The 27,377-nt window shown below is 47.8% G+C and overlaps 1 protein-coding gene across 24 annotated transcripts in view; it reads right to left on the reverse strand.

Annotated features, from left to right (window-relative positions):
• Positions 1–382: 382 nt before the first annotated feature.
• Positions 383–27,377, reverse strand: part of MSI2 (musashi RNA binding protein 2) — a 188,725-nt gene continuing 161,730 nt past the window's right edge. For 4 of the 24 annotated variants that reach the window (XM_072353736.1, XM_072353732.1, XM_072353729.1 and 1 more), the window contains 5 exons: positions 25,842–25,865; positions 24,797–24,904; positions 8,315–8,523; positions 6,535–6,612; positions 383–4,860 (listed from right to left, as the gene is read on the reverse strand). In XM_072353736.1, the coding sequence (XP_072209837.1) occupies positions 6,571–6,612; positions 8,315–8,523; positions 24,797–24,904; positions 25,842–25,865 (383 nt within the window). In that variant the 3' untranslated portion in view covers positions 383–4,860; positions 6,535–6,570. Of the gene's footprint in view, positions 4,861–6,534; positions 6,613–8,314; positions 8,524–21,500; positions 21,641–24,796; positions 24,905–25,841; positions 25,866–27,377 lie in introns of all 24 variants that reach the window. The other 20 variants (XM_072353738.1, XM_072353734.1, XM_072353747.1 and 17 more) reach the window with 15 other exon arrangements.

A 27,377-nucleotide genomic window follows, 5' to 3' on the forward strand; every position in this document is an offset into this window, starting at 1 on the left:
TGTCCCTTGTTCTCTTTATCAGGGCACTAATTTTACAGAGAAGGGAAAATTTTGCTTATTTTACAACTCTGCTTTTAGCTGTGACTTTATTTCAGTAGCTGGGAGGCAAACACAAAAGCTTATGTTGTCACTGGTATCAAAACTGACATTTCCACACAGACCCCACTGACCCCGCAGTGCGGAAGGTGTGGAGCTCCGTGTAGAGCACCCCTACCATGCACCCCTCACTCAGCGGTGTTTGCTGCACGATGGGTGATGTGTCTGCTCTTCCCATCCTCCCCTTCCCCCCCAGCACACTGCAGCCCCGCACTGCTTTGCTCCCGGCCGAGGTCTGAGCGCTCCATGCCCCCACTGCCAGCCCCAAATGACAGGGACAAGGAGATCTGTTCAAAACAGTTTATTGTATTTTTTTTTGTCAGACAAACACGTTGATTTCTGGACCACAGTAGAGGATGGAAACCTTTCACAAACTTATTTATTTGAAAATACAAATATAAAATTATACTTTCCACATCTGTGATGTGAGAGACCCCCATCCACGTAGTATTTTACAACAGGGCTTCAGAAAGCCATACACAGAGACCTGAAAGATGCTTGATATATATAGATACATATATATATGTATATATATAAAAAAAAAGTCACTACCAAAGTTCTCATCAGTTCATACTAAAGTATAAAAGGAAGGGCTAGGCTCGCCACTGTGCCATAGTATATTTAGGTACATTTATGACCACCTGAAATGCTTCGACTTGCACTCTAGCACTGATGGAGTTCGGACCTCGCACGACACAGAACGACGTCAGTTTGCTACCCACCACGCAGCGACACACGCAGGCCCGGCGCCGCTGGGTGTTACAGCTGAGCCCGGGGCAGCGCCGCCCCCACCCGCGGCACACGCATTTACTCTTCTCAAACTACTTATTTTTATTATTATTATTATTATTTTTGGTAATTTTATTACAGTATTAAAGTATTGCTTAGCTTACAGAATCTCCTCACGTAGTGTTCACACACAGAAATGGGTTTGACTTCGATTCTGTATGTATGAAACTCTACAGTGTACGCGCAGACCCCGGGCCCGCGGTGTGTCTTCGATGCATCCCGTCTTACACTGAACGACCCTCAGTTTTCTGTTGGAACTATTTTGCTTAAAAACCAAACCAAAACAAACACCATAAAAATAAAATAAAATTAAAAAAAAAAAATAAAATTAATAACAACGAACAGAATTCAAAAGATTCCACCCAAGAGACATTTCCATAGCGTAAAAGACAGCTACGAGTTAGTGTTTTGTTTTTTGTTTGTAAACAGTTTCGTATGCAATATCATACATAACCATGGCTGGCCTGCAGAGAAATGGAGGAAACGATATTGCTTGGTTCTGGGTTAGGCTGCGCTGAGTGGCAGAGCGGCGGTGGTGCAGCACGAGCCCTCATTCACACCCACGATGGAAACAGCGTCGGAGGTTTCGGAGCGGGGAGGGGGAAAAGAAACGCGAACACCTTTCAGGTCATATACTGACAGCTACCCAATGGTTGACTACTCTAGCGAGATGTGTGACATTCACCAGCTGAATGAATGCTGCTGTACAATGGAAAAAGAAAATACAGCAAGAGAGCCATGCTACCTTAAAGTCCAAGCTACAAATTCGACTCAGAATGAACACGGATGAGTGTAAGAAATGAAAAAAGGGACAGGTCAGGCTTCGTTTTAATGGAGCCCATCACAAACGACTTTTTGTGTTTTGGTTGGGGAGGGGAGCTGAACTCCTTGGGTTCTGCAGCTCCCGGTGGGCTCAGCCCTGGCCCAAAGCTGCTCTGTGGAAGCTGGAAACAGCCGGTGGCCGTCAGTCGCTGTGCTGGACTGAAAGCAAAGCGTGCTGAGCCGCCATGCCACAAAGGTACACAGAACCCCCGAGTGAGGGAACGAAGGAACAAAACCCCTCAGGAATGGAGTCCGAGATGAGCGGGGCACTGACGGACCCTCAGCATAGGTAGCCACATCGAGACGTACCGGGTTCCACGACATTTGTGCTATGGGCCACTGGGACTTCGCAAAAGGTATATAAACATCTAAAACATATTCACACAGATTAGCAATTTCTTCTGAGCATTCTTAAAAAAATATGTTTTTTTTTTTTTTTTTTTTTTTGCTTTTTGTTTTTCTCTTAGTAAAATCGTTTTATTATACCGTGCCTCCCTCTTTTAAAAAATAAATTAAAAAAATCCAGTTTTGCATATCTAGCGTTAGCATTTAAGGTAGTATGGCACATCCCCTTCCACAGGGCGGGGATCTACAAAATGCCATAAGAGTTCGCCAGCATTTTTAACGCCGTGAGACCTTTGGTTAGTTGGAACCGCATCAGATCAGCAAAAGAAAAGAACAACAACAACGGAAAGAAAAACAACAGAGGAAAGGAAGGAAAAAAAGCAAAAACAAACGAGGAAAACCTTCCCAAAATTATTAGCCTTTTTTTTTTTCTTTTTTTTTTTTCTTTTTTTTTTTTTTTCCTTAAATAAGAGAAAGTTCTATCCTTACTGGTCCTAAATCTGAATAACTACATCTAAATTGTTAACCTTAATTACGATACACCTACCAATATGTACTAGAAGGGGAAGAGAGGAGGGGAAGATTCACTACACTAGCATCAGGACAGCACTCTTACAAGATAGCCATTTTATACACTATTAACATACAACAATGATAACAAAGAATATTCTATGAGGTGACAGGGGATGGAGAGGAGAACCAACCGGTAGTACAGTACATCATCAACATGGACAGAAGAGCCATAAAAAATCCCCTGATGGCACACCGAACCTCAGGGAATTTGGTTTGTTGCTTTTTGTTTTCTTTCTCTTTTTCTCCCGTTTTTGCCTTTTAAAGAATGGTTTCGTTTCCTGTTATCACTCCATCAAAGTCTCAGTATTTAAAAAGCGTCCAGCATTTTGCTTAAACCTGGTTGTTCGGAAATAAGAAGGAAAACCAACCAAAAGCGTTACACAGAAAAGCATGATTCTGTTCTCAGAAGTAAGAGGAAAGCCAAGCTTTGCTTCTCCTGCTTAGCAGTACGGTGCCTCGCTCCCGTCGCAGACGCCTTCCCTGCCTCGTCTACTGAACGGCTACGGTATTTCTACTGGTTAGTAAAATTTACAAAAATAGGAGTGCAGCAGCTCTTTTAACAAATGTCGCATTCAGTGTCTTGTACTGGCTGTACCTAAAGTACCAAATTTATAAACGTAACAATTTAAAAAAATATTAATAAAACTCGTCAATATTATGTTAAAAAAAGAAGAAATATATCCACGCTACAGCATGTTCTTAATGCCACCTACCGCGCTGTACGTCAGGTTGCTGTTGCAGGCCTATTTACCAATATTAAAAAAATTAAATTAAAAAATATCCTTCATAAGTTTCCTCCCCCAACAGAGGACCATATATATAACAGCCAAATATTAAACATGTGCAAATAGGAAACTGTCAGTTTTTCCCCTACCAGTCACAGTGCAATGATGTTTTATACTTTATTTTTTTTCTCTTTTTTTTTTTTTTCATTTTTTTTCATTTTTTTTTTTTTTTTCCTTTTTTGTTTTAATTCTGTTTACAACTACAATAAATTAAAACCTTCCGTTGCTCCTAGGGTGAAACTTGTAGCACTGAGGTATTCCCAAAAAAAAAAAAAACAAAACCCAACCAAAACCAAAACACAACCAGACAAACCAAAGTCGCTTTGCTAACTCGTTAATAACACAGAAAGTGATGGATAACAAAGGTACCCATGCGAGCTCTGTGCCACTCCGCCCGTGCCGGGAGCAGCAACGCGGAGCAGCTGTGTGCTTCGAACCTTAAATGCGATAAATAGGAAAACCGGAGCTTCTTTTTCAGTCTCGGGAAAAGCAGTTTTTACATTAAAAAGACAACGAGACGGTCAGGGGAAGCTGTGCACGTATGAATAACAGCCAGAGCGCGGGGTGCGCCGCGCCGATGGGAGCAGAGCCGTGTGGCGCGGCGGGGCCGACTGGGCAGCTGGTCTCAAGGTCAGACCTGCGCTTGTGTCTTCTGTTTTAATAGAGAAACTGCCTTAGACTGACTCCATCACAAAAATAGTTTGTATTTCTCTTTCTTAATAGTTTCTATGTACTTAATGGAATTGTATTTACAGTGTTTGGCTTTCTTTTTTTTTTTTTTTTTCTTTTTTTTTTTTCTTTTTTTTGTATTTGTTTTTTTCAGAATTCATGATTTCAAAAAACCTTATATCACCTCTTTCAACAACAACAAAAAAAAGCACTTATAGAAAAAGGACGCCCAAAAGTCTGTCGTCCTCGCCTTATTGCCAAAAATAGGAGCGGGTGAACGAAGACGGCACGAACAGAAGGAGGGGGGACGACCCGTGTGCTGCGGAGCCGCACCCCCACCTCCTGCAATAACAGCGACTACAGAGACCAGGGGGGCGCGGAGAAGGGGGGAAACAAAAGAAAACCTTAATATAAACAGCTAGGCTATGGTTAGGCTCCTACGAGATACACAAAGAATTAGGTCTACATGTCTACGAGAGTATGTCAAAATGCTACCAAAAAATGTGGGTTGAGTAGGTTTAAAAAGGGGGGGAAACCCATCGAGAAAATAAAACGAACGAGAAGTGGATTTTATATACATACTTTTAAAAGCTGTTGTTTTTATAGTACAGCAGATTCATGAGATGATGAGAGAGATTTTTTAAACAGCCCAAGTCCGTCGTGTGCCACCTCCAGTTCGTTTGCTGTTGGTGAAGATGTAGTGCTGAAGTCTGACGATGTCACCTCACCGTGGGACCGCTCAGAAACTTCGCCCTGTTTTGCCCGGACATCCAGAGAGACTCTGAGGAGAGGAGCACACAGGATGGGGGGAGGGTCAGCGGGGGCTGTGGAAGCAGATCGCGACTTCAGCAACATGAGATGGCTCTGTTTTCCCCAAGGGGACAACGTCCACCTGGGCACACTGCTGCGTTCCGCAGTTATGTTCTAAGGGGAGCTGCAATGCCTGGTGCTGTGGCTGCTGCCTGCATTGAGCGCTGTGTGCAGCCAGCATGGAGGTGAGCAGCGGGGCCTGCAGGCAGCCCTGGGCCACCCCCACTGCTCCAAGTGCTGCACGGCAGGAGGGATGCACGCCCCAGGATCTTCAGACCCTGTGGTCCTGGAAGAGTTAATAACAAGCCTCATTTCCTCCTCTCGAAATCTATTTTCATTAGTAACGAGCAACAGTAAAAGCACTTTCTGTTTTTAAGTCATTAATGGCTTGAGTTTTAATACTGGCCGGTAAATGATGGTTATAGTTTGATGTGCTGCGGTAAGTGTAAAATGATTACGATATATTAATCTGATGAGCACTGCCCTCACTGCAGCATTATTAGTTTGAATTACAATGTTCTGCTCAAACCTCCCGCGTGCCCAGGCTGGCGGCCCACAGAACACGATGGATTCTGACAAATCAACCCGAGAATGCACACGGATACGTGCAGACAGTAATGGGGATTGAAGCAGGAGTGCGTGGGCACCTTTCCCACAATGATAGCATGTGGTGGACCAAATCGATCCATTACAGAATTTCAGATGATCTTGCGTGTACAGGGAGGTGAAGAATAAATAGTAAACCCCTTTATTCACCAGCAGTTACCTAAACATCTCTCCTCATGCAATTTAAAGCCCCTGAATGTGTTTCACAGGTCTCATCCCCTGGACTGCCTACAGCCCTGATGGCACACTGTGATCACACAGCGCTGGGCTACAGGCTAAGGGAGAAATGAAAGATGTCACATCGCATCTGAGTGCCTGGATCATGAGCTCTAACGGTGAATCCATGCACTCAATGGGTGCACCTTTCAGTTTTCACTGACCGACTTTTCTAATCTATGCTACTCTCAGTGTAAGAATATTTGTTTGCGAAGATGGATACGCCAAAGGCCAAAAAAACAACAAAAAAAATTAAACATTTAATTAACTTGATCTTAGTTCAAAGGGTAGGAAACTGGCAGCGATCCAAGGATGCATTACTTAGGTAATGTCATTAATTCAATTTGCTTAGCTTTAATTTTTTTTTAATCTTGATAATTGCTCCATGGTTACTAGTTACAACGTTATCTCCTAGCTGTGATATTTGGTACAGCCCTTGATTAAGTATGACGGTTTCCCTGTAACAAAGCAGTGGAATTCATCTGTTTTTAGCTGGGTGTGTTTATAGTGAACCACTACCCCCGATGATGATGGTGGCACTTGGCTGTTCCCCAAAAGGGGTTTGGGGATCACCGTTTATTTTCACAGGGTTTTGAAGTCTCCAGATTGCCGTGCTAAGCGCACTGGGTTTGAGCTAATGACCTGCCTTCCAGTTTCCAACCCAGGAAATTGATTTAAACAAAATAAATCACAGAAAGGAATGATTAAAGGCCAAGGAAAGACAGAATGAAGATGAAAAAAAAAGATATATATTGTTTACTTAAAGTAAATATAAGGGAAATGGCAGTTTAGCACGAAGTACAAATGGTATATACTGTAATACCTCCAAGTGAGATGGCAACCAACCATGTGTAACGTTTCAATGGTATCCATTTGTAAAAGCCGTTGCAATCAAAGGTCCCTAAAATTGTACAATTGTTAAGTTCATCAGTGCTCTATACATGGGAACAGATGATTATTAATTTTTGGCAAGAAATTATCAAAGGACTTGAAAGACTGTGTTGTCAGCATGAATATGGAATGTGTATTTCCAAAAGCTGTTCTGGTCACCAGTGACTCTGTGTGCTGAGCTCTACAGGGACCTTTCCAAGACCATCACATTCTCATTCCCCCTGTTAGAAAAATAAACTGTGTTTTCCCTTTTTTGTTTTTAAACTAGGTTAGTAAATGGAGTGTGTAAAATAAATATATAGGTAAAAAGAGCCTTTGCTGTTACTGGTGTATACCCAGTATGAAAGGTACCCCATTAATTAAGAGGCTGCCAATCTGAAAATCCAATACTAATCAGCCTTTGAAGAAGTCTTAGTGCAGACAAATTGCAACAGCACGGCCTGTATCGTGCATCTCATTACCTGAAAGGTTGGGATGTCACCCAGGTTAAACCACCCAAATTTTCCAAAACAAGAAAGTCTTCAGGTGGAAAGTGGAAATAGGGGTCTCAGAAGGGGTACTCTGAATCGGTGCAGCTCCCTCTTGGCAGAATAATCATATTCCGTGTTCTGCACTCAAACTGATCCGAAGAGGCTGCCATGTCCTCTGTGCGGCCGCGTGCTCAGCGGGGCCAGAGCGGAATGCAGCGGGCTCTCGTGGAGGGCAGCAGCTGCTCTGTCTCTTTGGGTACTGGTTGTTTGTGCAGTAAAAACACCATTTCAGGAGCTCTGTCTGCACTATGCTCTCACTCCCCCAGCTCACCCAATGTGGTCAAAGCACAGAACTGTCGTTTTAGCTTGGAGAATATCAGGGGAGTCCTCTGTACTTTGACATGGTTATTTTATGAGAGGAAAGGATTTCTCAGCATTTTACAGAGAAAGGGAAAACAGTGTAGGTTGCTGGTTTTCTGTTTTGGAGACTGACAGCCACTAAAGCGGTTTAACCACATTCATGCTAACACACACAGGTAAAACAGTGCAATCTGAAAAACAGCATGCAGCTTTGTTAAGCAAATTTCCATCGCCCGTAATTAGTGAGCCTGCAGAACCATGCAGCATGACAGAAATACGTTTCCAATGACTTGACAACACGACAGAAGTGACTTACTTGTGACCTGCACACTTTAAGGACCGTTAACAATCCCCTAAGCCGCCTCAAGGCACCCGTGTGAGGCAGCTCCCACCTCCCATGCCCACGTCCTCCACTGCACACTGATGCCATTAGGGCAGAGGCTGGAAGCTCCAAGATGGCACCGCGCCACTGCTGGGACATGGGCAGGCCTGGTGTCTCAGGGAACCCTTCTCCTCCTCTGGGTGGGAGGAGAGGCCAGGCACACTGCCTGCAAGCAGCACACCAGCCTCAATGAGCTGCTCCACTAATGGGAAGAGCATCTAGACAAGCAGAAGCTTGTATTTGTTAAATAGGGCCTTTCAAAACACGCCACGTCTGTGCAGCATAAGGCTCAGAAAAGTGTTTCCAGTCTGCATCGCAACTCCAGCAGCTCTGGGGCAGCAGACTGCAGCGTGGCAAGAAACCTCAGCAACTACAGAGGGTCACGCACAGTGCTAGGGGCTACGGGAGCTGTGCACGACCCGCTCATCAGACAGCAATAAAAAAAGCACCAAACCCCATCGTGTCACTAAATAACGCCCCTCCCGGCACGCAGTACTCACGGCGATCCCGTGGCTGAAGCCGGAGCCCGGCTGTGGGCTGGCAGCACTTATGTAGTTGCCGACGCCGGAGTCCTGGCTGGCCGTGCCGTAGAGGTCTGCGACGGGCCCAGGGCTGTTGGCCCCAGGGAAGCCTCCGGGCCGGGCTGGGTTGGAGCCTGCCGGGGAAGCGGGTGCGCCAAAATTCGGTTGAGCACTGTAGCTATTCAAGACTGGTGTGCAGAGAATAAAGCTGGGTATGAGGCCAGACGCCGGGCATGCACCGTTATTACAAAGCCAAACACCAGAATAAACAGCCTAGGCCCAACTTCTAACACTTAACCAAGGCCATGCGATAGGAGAGCGAGTACTGAATAATAGTCAGCCCGTACTACTACGAAGCTTAGAGCTCCAAAATATATATATGAATATATATAAAAAAAAAAGAACAATCATTCAACACACTACTGCAACCAGAGACTGTAGGTGCTCATTTTTACCAAATTATCACAAAATATAATAGATATTTTTCAACATCTGACTTGATGCTCATGCAGTAGTAACAAGTTCTCTAGGTCTGGGCACGCCGAGACAGCATTCACATCCCATGCAAACTACAAAGGAACTAGTTTGAGACTACACATTGTGGTAATATTGATATTAAAATGTTGACAGCAAATAACTTCAATCACATCTAGTAAAATTGTTTTGGATCCATTTGATACTTTGGAAAAAAAAACCTGCCCTTTTAAATTGGTAAGATGTAGAAATTGCTCAATAGTATTTTTTTTTTTAATGGTAAGGAATGGAACAGTTTGGGTTTATTTTTCAGGTATGACCAAGAAGAATATTGTTTTATTTAATTTGCCTTTCTTTACATTTGGAGATCGAAGACCTACCTTCATCTCCAAAACCATGCTGGGGGGACATCAACCAAAATTAAACAAATAAATAAAGATCCAAAGGAAAAGAAAGAATTGCAGAGGGTGTATGGCAACTCACCTCCTAATGTGGAAGTAAAAGAAAATTTTGTTTTTTTCCTCCCTTTACATATATATATATATATTATTATTATTATTTTTGAGACAGAAAAACGATGTAAACAAGAATGATACTGAAGAACAGATTTAGATATTAAAGCATGTTAGATGATCAGGCTTCTGCCATTCCTCACTGTAGTTCTTGGATATGAAGTTTATGAGTAAGAGGATTCAATGTGAAAGAAAAGTCAGCGGCGGGGAGAGCGGATGGGGATGGCGCTGGAAGCGGGAGAGGCCTGCCAACATGGCCCTGCCAACACGGCCCTGCCAACATGGCCTGCCAACATAGCACTACCAATACAGCCCTGCCAACACGGCACTACTGAGCTGGCTCTGCTGACCTAGTGTTGCCAATGTGACGCTGCTGACCTGATGCTGTTGACATGGCACTGCTGACACATCACTGCCAACCTGGTGCTTCCAACCTGGTACTGTGGCCTGACTGGCCACACTCTCACAGCCCAGCCCTGGACACCAAAGTGGCCCCTAAGGATGCCCTGAATGCAGGCTCTGACCAGCCACCATGTCCACATGGCCACAGCATCACCACAGTCTCCCTAGAGCAGTGCCCATGGGCACAACTGGCAGCTTACAGCACCTCTGTGCTCAGCCTGCGCCGCAGTTCACTTGGCCTCCTCCTCCAGCTGCAGCTCCCTGCCCACATCCGCCATGCACCTGAAGTGTTTATGGAGTTTGACAGAGTGCAATAAGCCCTGCCACCAGCCCATGGGTCAACACAGAGCAGGGTTTATTGGGGACAAACAGTATTGCAGGGCAAGTCCCGCCTGCCCTGCAGGAGTGGCCAAGGCTCCCAAGAGGCAAACCGGGCAGCAGACCGACCCTACCAACAGCAGCAGCACACACACCAATGAGAAACTGCGGCATCTTGCTGTGCTGCTGCAGTTCCCTGCCCGTCCCCACTGTGCTGACGGCACGCGTTCCTCAACCCAATGGATTAACCAGTCAAAAACACGGCAACTGTTGGCTCTGCAATGACAGGGAAGTAAATGTTGCAAAGTAAATGGTTTTATGTGGCTGTAAAGTGGTAGCAAGGGAAAATAAGTAGGTCATCTAAGCTGGCAAGTTAAGAGTAATAAGGCATGAGAGAGTAAACAGATTATTTTGGAATTTACTGGCAAACAAAGTACCTTTTTTATTATTAAAGATTAAATGTCAAGATAACATTTGGCCTTCTCACTCATGAAGAAAAATATCCAGCTGAGATGTTCAAAAGCCCTTTATTACTATAAGCTCGTGCTTTTTTCCTCTACTTTTCTTCCTTCTGGTTGAACAAAATAGATGTGGGCGTTCCAGCCCCGTGCACCGCTCTGCGGGCAGGCCATGCCCTGCACCTGGTGGGGACACAGGGACACGGTCTTTAGAAATGGAGGGTGCCAAAGTGTAGAGGATGAGTACAGCTGCAGACAGCCATGGTGTAAGGCACAAGGGGTGAGCAGGGCTCTGCATGGAGCCCACGTGCAGCTCCCAGCCCACAGCCCTGCAATGTGGCCCTGTGCCTTGCAGGGCTGCCTTCACACAGCACATGGCTTGCAAGAAACCGTGGTCCCCAAATCACACAGCTCTCATCGAGAGGTGCATGGAAGATTCAATTAAAAATCAAAGTTGGGTTGCAAGGCCATATTTACCTCTGATGGGAATGGTGTACTGGGGCTGGCACGAACATGCCTGTAGAATGCCTCAGGATTTAATTTGGAGATACAGTGATCAAATATTACAGCATTTCAAAATGGTATTGAGCTGAGGCTGGGCTGGCAGCAGGGCACCCTGCAACAGCTGTGTGACATAAGGGCTGCCCTTCACTTTGCACCACAGCAAGTATTGCAGCTGGCCCCAGTGAGATATATGGGGTAAGGCTGCCAGGGAGCTGCAAGTTGAATGTTCTACAAATGAACACCTCTGTGGCCCTGCACAGATGATAAGGAGATGTGCTCAGCCTGTCCTGAACCTGTCAGAGAGCAAAATGAGCAGCAAGGAGCCAGAGCGAGACGCTCCATCCCAAAAAGCAGCCCAGCCCCAGCCATTTACAGCTCTGAGTTATTCAGGAATACCAGCCTGCATATGTGCGGAAGGAGTTGGCAGCTGTTTATTCAACGTCCTTCTGATTGTAGGTATGTAATGTTAGAAAAAGGCAATTTTCTATCTCCTGAGCATCAATTTGGTACTACATCCTGATGATCACAGAAGTGGCTGCAGACAAACGTGTGACACAGAAGCACGCCCACCGCTCCGCTCGCACGGCTCCGTGGGGCGCGGGGTGCCCAGGCAGCACTTTGTGCACTGCCTGCTAACAGCTGTTTGCAGAACTTCACAGAAAGGGCTGGAAGCTTTTACAGAGCTGACACTTTGCTCCAGACCCGATAAATGAAATAGAAAAGCTCTCATAATTACCAGGAGACTAAACAGTCCTCAGAAAGCCGTATTTTAACGATTCACTCAGCCATGGTGAGTTGCTAAATATTTGTCTTCTTACAATAGCTGCACTGAAGCGCACCTAGAGCTGGAGGCAGTTTTACGATCGCTTTGAAACAACAGCAAAGGGACCTTGAATGACTTTCCCAACACGCAAAATGCAGCGCGTTTGGGTAAGAAATGCCTGAAAAGAAATCTGTCGTACACAAACCTGCGAGTAACCTGAGACTAAAATGAAGCAGAAAACAACACGGAAAACTCTCCTGACTCTGGATGCCATTTTAGTCCTCAAAGAAAAATGAAGACTCTGCGGAGATGCAGATCTGTAGGACAAAGCTGTCAGCTCTCAGCAGAAGCTGTCCAAGAGCTGTGGGTGCTGTTGGGTGCAGAGGCACAGAGCACTGAGATTAATGCATCCCAGACATTCCCCTGGTCAGACATCCTGTGGACAGAGCTGGGAACAACCAAGGGTGGGTGCTGGGAAGTGCGCTGCTGGCAAACTGGCAGGGACTGTGCTGTCTTGGGGGAGAGCAGCAAGCTACCCACTGGCGATGCCCTCCCATCTCAAGTACTGAGGAAGCCGTGGCAGCCACCATACCTGTTTCCAACAAGACTGGAATTCAGCCCCAATTTATCAACTGATTGCACAGGGAAGCATCCTGCACTGGATGTTTTCACAGCCCTGAAACCATGACTTTGTGCCTCCAACATAAGGCTTCCTCTATACATGACTTTCAGCCCCAGGCGTCACCACAAAGCTCTGCAATAGATCAAGGTGGGAGGGATGCGAAAAAGATTAGATGTGTCAGTAAGTCATAGCTAACCAGCCTATATCTCCATCTTCTGGGCTGGGGAAGCTCTTCCTGCACCTAAGGAAATCAAGAGACAGCAGCTGAGAACAAGGACACTTCCTGCAGTGTTTGCTTCCCTTTGAATTTGCTGTGCTTTTCCTAACAGAGAAGACCCTGATCCCTGCACACTCACTGCACTCACTCCCTGCGCACTGCTCTGTCTGAGCAGAGAACCTACTGAGTCTTCTGCTAAAATAAATGTCAATTTGGAGCTAATTTTAAAATGCATCTGTAATCTCCAGGCAGCACTGCATTGAGCAAGGTTCTTTTATTACTAACTCACCTTGGCATCTTTCTGCAGAGCCCTCTGCACACACTGAATGCGTGTGAGGCACTTCTCAACGCACTGCTGCAGCATAGAGCTGCATGAGGGGCACAGAGCAGAGCTGGCAGCCCCGGCTGAGGCTGTGGGCTCAGAACTGCACACCCTGCAGGGAGCAGGAGGAGCTCTGGGAGTGCACTTACCGAGTGCCCGCTCCTGCAAACTGCTGTGTTAGCACAGACCCGGCTCGTACATTAATCTGCGTGCAGCAAGAAAGGTCACCACTGAAAGATAAACTCTTTTCTGATGAACTCTTGAGAAATTTCTAAGTCAGGATTCATTATGACATTTGCCTTAGCAAGCTATGCATTGCACTAACGAGGATTCAGATGCCTCTCTGGGAGGGAAGAGGGAAACAGATGGGTAAAGCACAGCAAGCTGGATGCTGAAATCCCACCCGAATAAACTGAAGTCAGTGAAGGTAAAGGAAGAGGGAAAGGGGATCAGTAACCACTGCTGTGCTTGTTTAAAACTGTTCTCCAAAGATTTCAAGAGTTGAAAGAAAAGCAATGTGAAGAACAGCGCACAACCTGTGGCTGCATTCCCCTCCACTGCATAGGCACAAGGAAAAACCTCACCTTCGCAAGAAAACACCCCATGATTTACTTTGTTTCCTCCTCGAGAAGAGGCAGAATACTTCAGGATGAAGTACAGCACCCTGTTATCGCAGCCAGAAACGCATCTCCTCATGGAGGGAGCAGCTGAGCACCGCCTGCAGCCGCTCCTTGCCCACAGCCGTCCTCTCCTGCAGACACGGCTGCCCGCAAGCACTAAGGCAGCGCTCTAGAGAACTGCCTAACGACAATCAATTACCGCCCGGGGAGGGCTCACAATCCCTGGGCCACAATCGGTGCGGCTGAGCTAATCTGCTTCTGGCATTGCTGGAAGCAGAGTTCGGCCACAGGCGCTGGCGGAGGTGCTGCTCAGAGCGGGTGATGCTGCAGAACAGCACAGAGAGCAGAGCAACACGTGTAAAACAAAAACAGAAGGGTGAAATACTCCCCTAGAAACACATCCTCATTTACAAAGCACACATCTGCTCATTTTTTCAAGAGAAGCAAACACAAGAGGCTCTGTACAAGGAATAACATCAAGAAGCAAGCCAAGTGGAAGCGCCCGTTCAGCTCCTGCCCCGCAGTTCTCCCTGCGCCCGGCGCAGTGCCACAGCACGCTGCTCCTCACACCCAACGGAGCCCTTCCGTACCAACGCGCTTCTCAACAACTTGTTGATCCAGAGCTCTAATTTCTGGATGACTCTCTCATCTGCCATAAACAGCCACGCACAATTTGGCAGGCATTTCTACCACCAATGTTTATGATAATAACTCCATGTGCTTGAAAGCAGCAGGAAATTTTCAATATAACTATCATTAAGACAAAATGCTTTAAATCAAAGCCATTACCCACTACCAGGACTCAAAGCTCTCCAGATTAGGCTGTTTTTATCTTTATGAAAAATTTATACAAGGTGTTGCAAACATCAGCTTCCAGCTTGAAGGAGGAAACAGGGTAACATTTAGGGACAGGTATGGATCGGGGTGGCGAATGGGCCAGAGAGTTCAACTGGGACAGCAGCAACACCATGTTTGGGGTATCTGATTCAGCTCTCCTGGGATTTAATTTGATTCTCGTGATTTAAGAGGAGCTGCCTGGATTTTTTCAGAACATCACCTGTAACTAAAGAGTAATTTGATCTCATTCCATGAGATATTACTGTGACTACCGGCAGCCATGTGGAGCAAAGGATGCTTTTAGTGATTCCCTTACACCTCTTGCTGCAGTACCCGGGAGTTGGGAATTTCCCCAGGAGGCACCCAAGCATTCAAACCTGCTGCACTGACATTGAATGAACCAAGTACGAATGCTGCAGAGGACATCACTGAAACCAGGGCTACTGGTGCAGCACAGATTGCTTCCCTCCTGATTTCTCAGGCATCCCATGTGTCCTGAAGCATGAGCACCAATGACCACATCTTTATGCATGACTAATGGACCAGCAGGCACAGTGTGATGCTGATACTTTAAATAACCAGCCACGGGATGGGGCGCAGAGAAACTCCAGCACCGCATGCAAGGCCCAGTCATTAGTGCTTAGAGCCTCACAAGTACCCTACCAGCAGTCAGCGCTGCACCCACCTCATGGAGTGCTGGGCCAGCATTCATTCCTTGAGCACTCACTGCTGCAGCTGAAGAAAGCTCGCACCTCGCTGTTCTGAGATGCTAACTGCCCAGATGTGATTTACTCAGCCACGGATGTACAAATTAATGCCAGTGTGAAATAAGACGTCAGTGCTCCTGGTTCTTGCTTGCCATTCAGATTGCAGAAGCGCACAGACACAGCATTAAGAATTCAATGTTTGCATCCAGGCTCTTTTATTATATCCCAGCCACTGCACACAGCTCCTGCTGGAGGCACAAACACATCTGTTTGTGGTCAGGCCAAGCTATCAGAGGCATCACTTTCCTCTACCTGTCCTTTTACATGCAGCTTTATTTTATGTCTTAGAGAAATGGCACATAGCACACCTACAGTTCAGATCAATGCTTGAACTAGAAAATGTCTCCAAAATAATGAGCTGGAAACACACAGACATCCTAGAGAACAGCAACGTACAAACAGCTCCCAACTAGCTGAGCACGAAAGTGAGAGACAGACAGAAAAGCAGAGAACCCAGCTCTGCAATTAGAGGCACTGTTCAGCACAGAGCTCTGCCGAGCTGTGCTTCATTTCTGCTCCTTTCAAGCAGACCTGAAAAGCAAAGCCCTCTTGGTAAGCCCCAGGGCAGGCAGATCCTCTGTCAGTGCTGACAGCTGGAGGCATTCTTCCTGCGAGAACCAGGTCGGTGCTGCCTGCAGAGACCCAGCGCAGCCCTGGGAGGGCCGGGCAGCCCCCCCCAACCACAGGGACAAACCACAGAACAACTGTGGCGTTCATCAGCAAATTGGCGGTTATAGGGCCAGGAGAAGCCGTGAGCTGCCCTCTGCCTTAACAAGACACTATTTGTACCGTATTTTCTATCTGCAGTCACACTTTAAAAGCTTGTTCCGTCTCTGCAGCCCTTTCGGAAATGGCTTCGCACATCGAACTATCTCCAGGATACTGACAGAAAGCAGCGGGGGGTGCACAGGTTCCTGAGCACAGCAATTACAGCTGGAACTGAACAGGGATGGGGCAGCACCTGACCCCTCCTTATTCACACCTCCAGGCCTGCACCTAGCAGCAATCTAGCTGTTATGCACCACGCCGGACGTGCCAGGGTGATGATGACAATTGTGATCCTATGGAACTGCTCCTGCCTCCGTTCCAGCGCTCTCCTGCAGTTACACAGAGTTGCGTGCACCAGAAATTCAAGTGCAGCTTAAAAACCAACCCCTGTCCTTTGGTGCACCCTGCAAGCATGCGAGCAGCACCTGTTCCTGCTGAAGGCTGCACTTGGCTCCCTCAAAACATCAGCCACACCTGGAAGCTCTGCACTGACTTGCCAAAAAAAAAACCCAAACAAAATAAAAATACAACAGCACAACATCCCATCTACTCAGGTGCAGCTTTTCCAAGTCCTGCACTTTTTTTGCGAGCCATCACTATTTACTGCTTCATCACATTCCCTGTCCTGCAAGCTGGCGGTGCTCCACGCACCGAGCACGATGCGGAGGCCACACAAAGCTCCACTTGTAGGAGCTGCAATCAGGGAGCCAGCGCTTGTCACAGCCCCACAAAAGGATTTCCTCTCGAGCGGCTCATCTTTAATCATTATAAAAGCACAGAAGTTTAATCCATTTTTGATGTAAGCGCTAATAGCTTTGTGTCCTTGAAGTTCAAAGTGGTCTTCGTGCATGTCGCTAATTAGCCGAGCAAGCAGCCATTCAGCTCCCTCTCATGTTTCTAATTAGATCCTTAACAACAAACAAATGTCGACCTTACAAAGGCTGTGCTACGTTTCCCTCCATTAGTTAAACACTTTGGGAGGGAGGCGGCTTCCATTTTTCTGCTATCCCCCAGCCACCACTCTGGCATTTTGGGCAGTGCTGCTGCCTCTCACTCGTGGTGTTTCCACACAGCGCTGTGGGTGCTGAGCACCAGGGGCTGCCCTGTGTCCTTCCACCTACACAGAGACAAGCAAGTAAATCTGAGAGGTAACGGCTGTCCTGTCTGCCACCTTCAGTGAAACAGAGTCATAGAAGCAATAAGGCTGGAGAAGATCATCTAGTCCAACTGCTTACCCATCGAGTCCACTCACAGTCATTAAGGTTAGAGAAGACCTCCAAGATTCCCAAGGCCAACCCCGCTGTGCCCACTAGGCACATCCCCAAGTGCCACACTGCTGTGGTTCTGGAACATCTCCAAAGATGAGGACCCACCTGCTCACTGGGCAGCCTGTGCCAATACCTGACGAGCAGCCTTCCCTGTCCATTCAGCTGGTGTTATGGCCAATGTGAAATCTGGTGTGTTCTAGCAGCATGCATGCTACACACCAAGCGCTTGGGACCATCTCCTCTTCATCTCTTTTGGTTCTGGGCACAGCAGGCTGCCATTCCAGCAGCAGTGCCTGCACTGCCCAGGGCCAGGCCGGCTGAGGGGCTCCCACATGGCAGCATGACGGGGTCAGCCAGCACTGCCCTGTGCACATGTGAGGCTGCAGCTCTCAGCCAGGCCAGCAGCAGGCTGTGCTGTGTGACTCTGTGCAGAGCAGGCCTCCCAGTCATTCTATATGAACAAGAGCCAAACTAAGCAGAGCCGCTACTTGCACCTCTCGCTGGTAACGTGAAATCTACTGCTACTTTTACCATGGGCAACCACATCTGCATTAATTGTTTACCACAGCCTGGACAGGTCTTTTATTAATATTAATGAGTAACAGAGAACAAAAGGCCCCTTTATTTTTAGCCCACTCTAATTGCGTAGTAATTACTCATCTACAAAACAAATGAGCCGAACTCCATTGCCATAGCAACAGAAACTCTGGCCTCCCACTGTAACGCATTAACTGGCTATCACTCCTGTTAATTTTAAATCGAAGCCTTTTGTACAATAACAGAGCACAGGACGAAAATCACAACCCTGGGGCTGTACGGAACCACCATGTGCGGGGACCCCGTCCCACAGCCCAGAGCATCCACCTACCTGAGGGCACCTGGGGGCCCTCCCTGCACACAGTGCCTGGCTACGATGGCCGGGAGACACCTTTGAACAGCCCCAGCTGAATGAACAGATCGGTTTTAAAGAGCTCAGCTTTAAGCACCAAAGACCAATTCTGCATTCTCCTGCAATTCCTAATCCTCCATGCTCCTCGTGCTAATCCTGAGCCAGATGCATGCAAGCACTCGCTGCAAAGAAAAACGTCACTGCTTCTTTTTCACTTTTCTTTCTCCAAAAGCAGATAAAACCCCCAAACCTACCCAGCAACACTGTAATTACATGTTTACTTCTAAAGCATTTAGGCTGAGAGTCAGCACTCAAATACAGCAGCGGGTCTGTAAAACGTGTGCTGTGTCACACTCAGAGTTGTGCCACTAACGGGGCACAGCTTGCTGTGCTTGGTGGAGACCTGACGTACCTGGAGGTGGTGAGAGGCCCGTCCCATGGCAGTGGGGGCACCAGCTCTGTGTGCCTGGAGGCGGTGGGGGCTCTGCTGGGAGTCATTTCCCCACTGAAAATAATTCTCCTGATTGCAAAGACTGTTAAAAGCCAGCTGCTAAACTCATGAAAGATTAACTCACACTATACTTAAGTCTGCACTTCAGCAGTGGTCACTAATTGCACAGGAGACGATTTATCAAGTGCACAAGGTTTTCTGTTACAAAATTATTGATTAAGGCTGATGTATTTAAACCACAACAGACCTCAGCCAGGAGCCCTGTGCAGAGCAACCGCTGCTGTGGTCGAGGCCTAGTCACAGCAGCACCGAATGGCTTTAAATCTGCCAAACTTCCTATACGGCCCTGGAGGGAGCTCAGCCCAAGAGGAAAAGCTGAGGAGCAGGGCTCATGTGTAGCCATAGGAGAGAACCCCTCTGGAGCTGGAACCAACCTGGATCAGCACAGGATCTCCCAGCTGACACAAAACAGATTCACAGAACCACAGAATCACCACAGTTTGGAGAAGACCTCCAAGATCACTGTCTGACCCCCACCCATCCCACTGAACACTGACCATGTCCCTCAGCTCCACATCCCCATGGATCTGGAACACCTGGAGGGACGGTGACCCCCCCACTCTGTGCCAGCACCTGACTATCCTTTTGGAGAAGAATTTGCTCTTCATACCCCAGCCTGACCCTCCCTGGCACAATGTGAGGCCATCACATCTCGTCCTACCCATTACCTGCAACAGAGTCTGACCCCAAGCTCTGTACAACCTCCTTTCAGACACTGGCCTATGTGTTCCCCCACTACAAGTGCATGAGGAGGTGTGAGGTTCTCCATCCCACCCCTCCCTGCTGACCGCCTGCACTGCTCTCCAGCACTGCCTGCCTCTGCTAGGAAGATAAGCAGAAGATAACATCTGATGCAGCCATTAATTTTTTGAAGCTCCAGCCGCGCAGAGCTCCAGTTGCCAGCCTCTGTCTCATAATTACGGGCTGTTCCAGTGGAGTGAGAAATTTCAGCCTGCTCGCTGCTCCCAAGTGGTCCACTTGTTAGGTTCTGGCTTCTGAGATTACAGAGCTTGGATTAAATTTTATGTACTTTCATATAGCAAAATAAAAGGAGGGGAGCGGTTCCATCTGAGCGGCCGTGCCGCAGGGAGCCTTCTCTGCAGGCCGCATAAATCCCTCACTGCCACATCTGCGCAGCACATCCCTGCTCAGCCACGTGCCGGTGTCACTCCCCCCGCACAGCCCAGCCGTGGTCCTGCTCTTTATGGCTGCAATTTGCCAACACTATGGGCACCTAATGGCGAGATTTCATTTTTAGAGCACCTTCCTTAAGTGTAAGACAAGGATTCCTAAGCCCCACGCAATTTGTCGCTCTGCTAACTTTCAGATACACTCCTCACTACATCATACACCTTGCGCATTAAACAATGGGTCCCCCATCTCCTTGGCAGATCGAGATCAAAAGGGGACATAATTCTCCCTCTTGATACACAAGTAGGTCAGCTCCTTGGCAGCAATCAGGTAAGCGATACGGGCGGCTCCGACTGCCCTGCACAGGCTGCCACTGGGTCAGCTCCATCCAAGCTGCTGTTTGGCTGATTTACTTTATGCTGTTAGAGGTAAGAAGCAGATACAAATTCTTAACTACGTTTTGAAAGTCCACTTGGAAAGCCTTATTCCCCCTGGCAGCACTGCTGAACCCAGAGCCCCCAGCAGAGCAGGCCTGTGGCGCTCAGCACAGCTCCTTCGCAGGATGAGGAAGAGGAGGAGGAAGCACAGAGCATGCGCCTGCGCCTTGCAAATCCCAGCAGCTCCCAGCAGGGTGTTCTCTGACAGCCAACCAACAAAACAGAGAAACAAAGTCTGTGCTGGGATCTCACCTGCTGCCTGCTAATCCCACGGACTACAACTAGGTTTGGGAAAGACCTCCCAAAGCCCAGCACACACCAGAAGCACGTCGCCCGATGGCTCAATGGCAAAGATGATGAACTCGTCTCGAGCTCCTGATGCCAATATTCATGCAACGTTCTTCATTTACAAATGCTCCCTTAAGCTCAGTGACATGGCAATGAATACAAACCACCGCTAGCTCACAGTCTCTGTTGCATAACAAGATTTAGGGTTTATGACCTAAAAACAATTGCTTTATGTCTTGGGACAGTCTGCGGGAAGCTGCTTCGCACACATGGTATTATTTAGACACCCAAATGGAGTGATTTGCATTCAGCACATCTGGTCTACAACTGCTAACGAATGATTCTATGGGCTAATATGGACGAGTAACAGGCTGATGGAGAAACCATGATTGTAAAATGATTTTTAAAATATCTTTTTAATATAAAATAAAAATTAGAGAATACTGTTATGCTCAGCATTTAAATTCCTAGGGGGGTTAATTTGAAAAAATATGGCAAATTTACTATCATCATAACAGCATGTGCGGGTTCTTGTACAGAAGGGTGTAGGTTGCCTACAGCTGTGTTCAATTTAAACTTCCAGATAATGGGATTTAACAAATGCAGTACTATGGATCCAAGCCTTTAGCAGTTCTCTGCTTTATTAATAGCCCTACGCTCTCAGACCAAGGCTATGCTTTTAACTGCCACGCTATTTCACATTGATGGCACCTATAATATCAACTCAACAATGCATGTTCTACAACTACATCTACTGCTACCAGTACGACTACTACAGTGCATGCATTTAGTTCAGTCCCACAGATACATACACTCTAAGAACAGGCAAGGGGAGATGTGAAATGTTTTACGGGACGACAGGTGTTTTGTTTTTTAAGTAAGGGAAATTAATAAAAACATCAAAAGAAAGAAAGTGTACAAAAAAATAGAGACATTTCTCAAGAGTTGATATGAGTCGTTTCTTGAACCGTTTCATCTGAACAAGCAAAAAACATGCAACCAGCTGCTACTAACAAGAAGCTGGACACTGAGAGAGGATTAATAGGTGTGGACAAACCTTCCCGCTGAGAGCGCTCAGAAGAGTGTTTGAGAGGAGGTGTGCACGTCCGAGTGTAAGAGAGGCCGGAAAGTATGCCTCAGAGACACCCTCTCTCACAGCAGCCCCAACCAAGCAAGAGAGAAAACAACAAAACATAACTGCTCACACTCACCATCAAGGTCAGTAGCTTGCGTTACTAGATTCGTTATACTGGCAAGTATAAAGTACAGTAAGGGGTTGTCGGGGTGCGGGGCTCAAAGCCGGGAGAGGCACCCGAGGTCCAGCCATGCTGGGAGCCGTCCTGCTGCCGGCGGAGCGCCACGGCTCACCTGGGACAGCTGGGCTGAGCTTACGGCCTTAGCGCTTTGGTCTCCGGTCAGCAGGGAGGAAGGGCTGGTGGCAACGGGTTGGAAACTGGAAAAATCTCAGACTTGTCAATGAACCAAAAGGGAAGGCACTAAAACCCTCTCCTGACAATTTTTCACTGGCTGTCCTTCCAAATTAATTCCCTCCCCCCCCCCCCCATGTCAAATGTAAGATAAAAATGTCCCCCCCGATGGTTTTACTTTAAAAAATGTGTTTACAAGACAAAAATGTTTTACACGCAAAAAATGTCGGGTGGATTTAAAAGAAACGTGACATTGATAGTGAAGTTGTCTAGGAGGAGTTCGTAGCACTCAGACTTTTATGTTTGCTCATTTTCCATGGTTCAGGCCCCAGTTCAAGTCCCAATTAGAAAAATAAATAATAAAAAAAAGAATGGACGAGGTCCTCAAAAGCAGCTGAGGGATCCGGCACAGCCCTGCCAAGGGGAACAGAGACTGAGAGCCCTCGGCTGTCACCTCTGTGTGTGGATGCAGCTGGGTCAAGAACGGGTTTAGGGCTGACACTGAACAGGAGCAGAGGGAAATATCCCTTTTTGCTGAGTGTAGGAGATAGCTGCTGTGACAGAAAAGAGAACCCGTTTGACCTAGCAAGGCAAACTGGTGGCTGCATCCTCACAAAAGAAAAAGAAGGGGAGAGGGAAGTGAAGAGTGGAAAGCTCCTGCACAGGTTACTGCCCTGCTGCCCAACAACGCACAGGGTGCCTCCGAGGATGAAGGGTTGCCAGCCAGGAGCAGTGAGGTCAGCAGTGTCTGCACACCAGAGCCAAAGGGGATTGGAAATGAGAAGGCTGCAGTCTCCTTAGGAGACCACGAGTCTGAGCCAGGGTGTCTGGCCAGGGCTGCTGTGGGGGGGATACAGTGCCGCATTGCCCATGGAGGGGCAACAGCCATGGGGCAGGGCAGCAGCATTGTACTCTGGGCTTGGGGCTAGAGCATGAGTGAAACAGGGCTGTGCAAATTTGCAAAGGGTAAAAAAAAACAACCAAAAAGAAGAAAAAGCCCAACCATTTTTCTTGTAACGAATCGGGCTTATACACTGTACCACAAGATCACCCTACTGCTCCTGGATACAATTCACTACCATGGCTGGATGGAAGTGAGGATGTCCCTTCCGAACGCTGTCTTTGGATGGAGATGACTATGTGACACACGCCGTGCTGGCTGTGCCCCACGGCTGTGACAGACCCACCTCCCTCCTGCAGGTCTCAGGGTTGGGGTGGCTCTTGTGATTTGGTTTTGGGGTTTTGCCATTTTTGTGCACACGGGCAATTTTGAGGCTTGAAAGACACTTCCAAACACCATACTGCTCTTTAAACTTGCCAGGAAGGGTGTTGTTAATTTTGGGTTAGATTTAGTTTTGTATTGCAAGTTCAAATAAAAAACGAAAAAACAAAACAAAACAGAAAACCCAACAGAAGAAAAACCAAAAAACACTCAAATTGAAGACAAATGATTTTCAGGCACAGAATTGATCAATGCTCAGTTCAGTTGTAATGGGCACCAAAAGCACTCCGATTAAAAAAATAGTAATCATCAGGGAAGCAACGTTAATCCAGCCAAACCCTCTGTGCCTTGCTAAGGGGCAACTCACCAGGTCTGTTTGTACGTAAAACAAAACCTGAGGGGCAAAACATGAGGAAAAGGCAGAAACAATGAAGTCTGTTTTCCTGAAATCATAAATGCAAAATCATTCCCTTTTTTTCCTTTTTCTTTTCTTCTTCTTTTTTTTCTTTTTTATTTATTTTTATTTTTTAAACTTTTGTTTCCCTCAGTTAAGGGGCAGTGGGAGGAGCAGGGAAATTGGGATTCCCACAACCAGTCTGGCAAGTCACCCCTTAGGCGCTCTCTACATGCCACAAAATGGAACTGGTACAGATAATCCTTTGTAGCCTGCAAGCAGTGCCAGTTTGCATGGAACGGAGTTCTCCTGGTGTCTTGCTTTGGCCTTCATGGCATCAGGCTCACACATCAGGGCCTGTGCCCTCCTCCTGACCCAGTACATAGTGGTTTGGTCGGTCCTTTCCTGGAAGAGCTCGGTTCACCCACCAGCACTGCCAGGAAAGTCACCGAGAAACCCCCACGTCAAGACTGCATCATGGGTGAGCCGGGAGCACCTCCAACGCTGCGGCCTCCGAAAGGCACAGCACCAAGCGGCCCCCAAAGCAGGCCCTATGTCAGGGAGACCCTGCCCAGCGCTGCCCCCCGCCCGGCCCTGCAGCCTTGTGCACCCCATGGCCCCCATGGGATGGGGATAGGCTCGGGGCCGGGCTGCCCAACTGGCAGCTCACTCATGAATGCACTGAACGCTCCATGACCTCAGCAAAGCGCTAATTCGCATGTTTATCTGAATTTAAAGCCCAAAGTAATAACGGTAATTGGCAATGATTGATTTATTTCCCTTAAGGGGAAAGAAACAGAAGTGTTCGGAAGGACAGGAAGAAAAGCTTTGGTGTTTCCATGAGAAGCGGCCGGTGTGCTGCAGGGAATGGCACACGGCCATTGGTGTGGGACCGACCCACGGCGCTGGGGGAGCAGAGCCTGCACTGCTGCACAGCCCCAGCGCTCATCTTCCATGAGAAACGAAAACTTTCTTTCGTAAAACCACTTTTTCTTTTTTCTTTTCTTTCTTTTTTTTTTTTTTTTTTTTTTTTGGTGTCCTTCATAATCTTGAATTTAAACCAAAGAAACCAACGTAATAAAGGAATAAATAAAGCAGCAAATTGGAATATCTACCCTGGCTTTGGCAGTTCTGACGCCAATCTCCTGCAAGGTGCTCCAGGCCCGTGGCCTCTGCTTGTAGTTTGGGGTTGGGATTTATTAATTTTTTTGCTTTTTATCGATTGGTCTCAGATCCCCAGGATAAGCGTGAGGAAAATCAGAGAAATGATGGAGAGCTGCAGCCACACAGAATACCGACAGAGCTTTTACCTGACCCTGCACTCTGAGGGTTTGCTCTTCCACGGGCCCCCCTACCTGATCCTCTTGCTGCCGCCACGGCTGCCGCTGCTACTGGTCCGTAGGCCGCTGCCGGAAAACCTGGCCGTGGAGAAAAGGAGAAGGGTAAAGAAAGAAGCCGGCGGCACCGCGCGTCTCTGCCGGGCCTCTCGCAGGGCAGTTGCTGGCACATGGTTCCTGGGCGCTGCGGGAGGTGAGGTGCCGGGGCTGACCTCGCAGGGCCACCTGCAGCCCACAACCAACGTCCCCTCCAGCAGGCAGGGTCGGCCCGTGCGCACAGCGACGGCTGCGTTTCGCTCCTTGCTTATTTGCAAGTGATAATAACGTGCCGATCTACAGACAGAGCAGTAATGGAAAACGGGAGAAGGGTCTGGTGTCAAGATCACAGATTTGCTGGGATCAAGCAGAAAAAAACTCAACTGGAATGTAATTTAAAAAAGAAAGAAAGAAAAAAGCTTTTGAAAGCAAAACAGCCGTAGATCAAGGAGCTTGAAGACACACACCCTGCTACAGGGGGCTGCAGATGAATGAAACGCTGCTAGCGAGATTTCAGATTCGGTTTCTTTACTTAATTAATATTAAAAGATCTGCCAGAGGCTTTGACATTCAATATGTATTTTAAGAGGGCAATGGCAAGGTCCGGGCAATCAACAAGAACCCCCAATACCCCGTGCTGCCACGTCAGCAAAGCACTCGGAGCGCTCCCGGTCCCTGGGAGCTGCTGCTGTCAGCCAGGACAGCCGCTGGGCCAGCCCCTGCCTCAGCACTGCCCTCAGCAGCTCTGGGACTTGGGACCACAGCTGCTTTGCTGTGCTGAAGAACCACAGAAAAACAACTGAGACAACAGAGAACAGCAAGCTGAGAGGTAGAGAGAACGAGAGCCAGAGAAATCTGCTGACTATGAGCCTGCTAGCACTACCATCCTAGCTACGGGGAATCTACCAAGGGCATGAGCAGAGAGCAGCTAAGCTAAGGTCACTTAAGGCTACTTAAAACATCGATTAAAAAACAGACGTACTTGCATTTAAATATGGTAATAGGGCTGTTGGGGGAAAAGAGAAAGTCTAGGTAAATGTATATGCAGAGGTATCCCGGGCAGCTGCTCCTTGTGCACAGAGCCCATGCACAGCACAGCAAACCCTGATCTGTTCACTACACTGATGAACTGCTATGATCTCTGAAGAGCAGGATTCAGGGGGAAGCACGTTCACATTAGGGGATGCTATAACCAAACACCAGGGTGCTGAATTCATTCCTGTTGGGGAACCCCACTCAGCTCCCCCCAGCACACGGTAACAGAGTCGCAGTAGCCTGGAGCAAAAAGACTTTGGTGTTAGGGAGTCAAACTAGCATTAGCCAACAGGGAACATGCCTGCAGGACAAGTGCATTGTGCAGAGCCATGCTCAGGCTGAACGCTGAGCTGGGAGCACATGGGGCAGAGCAGTGCTCACAGCCTCCCCCCCAGCCTGCCACAGAGCATGTCTTGCTACCTCACCCCTAGCAGCGCCCACCGCACCCCCATGTCATGCTCGGGACCAGCTGCCCACCAGCAAACCCATCACTTGGGGGCTCTGGAGGCTGTAAACTGTCCGTAAGGGATCAGAGGAGCTGCAGATTTCCCAGGGAATCAAATGCCTCTGCCAAAACCAATCTAATACCCTTCAAATCATTACGCATCTCCCAGAAGCAGCATAAAGAACAGGACTGCAAAGTTTGTTTCTCTTGTTCAGCTGCCAGGGACTCTCAGTATCTATTTGAAATGCAGGACAAAAAGTTTTGCCATGCAAAAGGAGAATGAAATAACAAGGGTGGAGAAGGCTCTCCACAGAAAGAGCCTCAACAAAGCATCTATTATTGCGATCCAGAGCTCAATGCAGACAGATGTGTGAAAAATTAATCCCTCCACCCTGAAAGAAAGCTGTCCTCCTGACTGTGAGATGAAAGCCTCTGCACCAGAGGCACTGCAAAGCTCCATGCGATGGGGGCTGCTTGCGCTGGCCGGGATGGCTGCGTGGGGATGCACAGGTGGGAGATGGGAGCAGAGACCGATGATCCTTATTGGCAAAAACCCACTTGCCAACACACACAGATGGGCTTCATCACTGGAGGATCTTTACATCAATCCAACATGCTGAATGTAATCAGTCCCACACATTGAAACTACATTTGCCAGGCACTGCATTAATCAGCTCCTTCAGCCGAAAACAAATTTCCCACTCATCATACTGCTGAGCACATGAATGCTGCGTGCTGCCTAAGAATGGAGCCAACACACTTCTTGTTCTTATGGAGCTCTTTGTCCTTGGGAGAGGGAACCACCGTGCTGGTTTCTGTGCCCCCAAAGGACCCGTGCTGTTGCAGAGCCTCCCCCAGGTCCCACCAGCACCTTGGGGTTGAGGATGTCCTCCCATTCCCAGCAATCACAGCCCCTTCCCCTGGGCCTGAGTTTGGCCCATCACGAGTACCCAGACACCTCCCCACATGCTGCTCCCTGGCAGCTCCGAAGCTCCATGGGGAATGGGAAGGGGTGGAAGGAGAGATCTCATTATCACG

This window comes from Excalfactoria chinensis, chromosome 19 (genome assembly GCF_039878825.1).
Source record: "Excalfactoria chinensis isolate bCotChi1 chromosome 19, bCotChi1.hap2, whole genome shotgun sequence".
In the NCBI taxonomy this organism is placed as follows: domain Eukaryota; kingdom Metazoa; phylum Chordata; class Aves; order Galliformes; family Phasianidae; genus Excalfactoria; species Excalfactoria chinensis.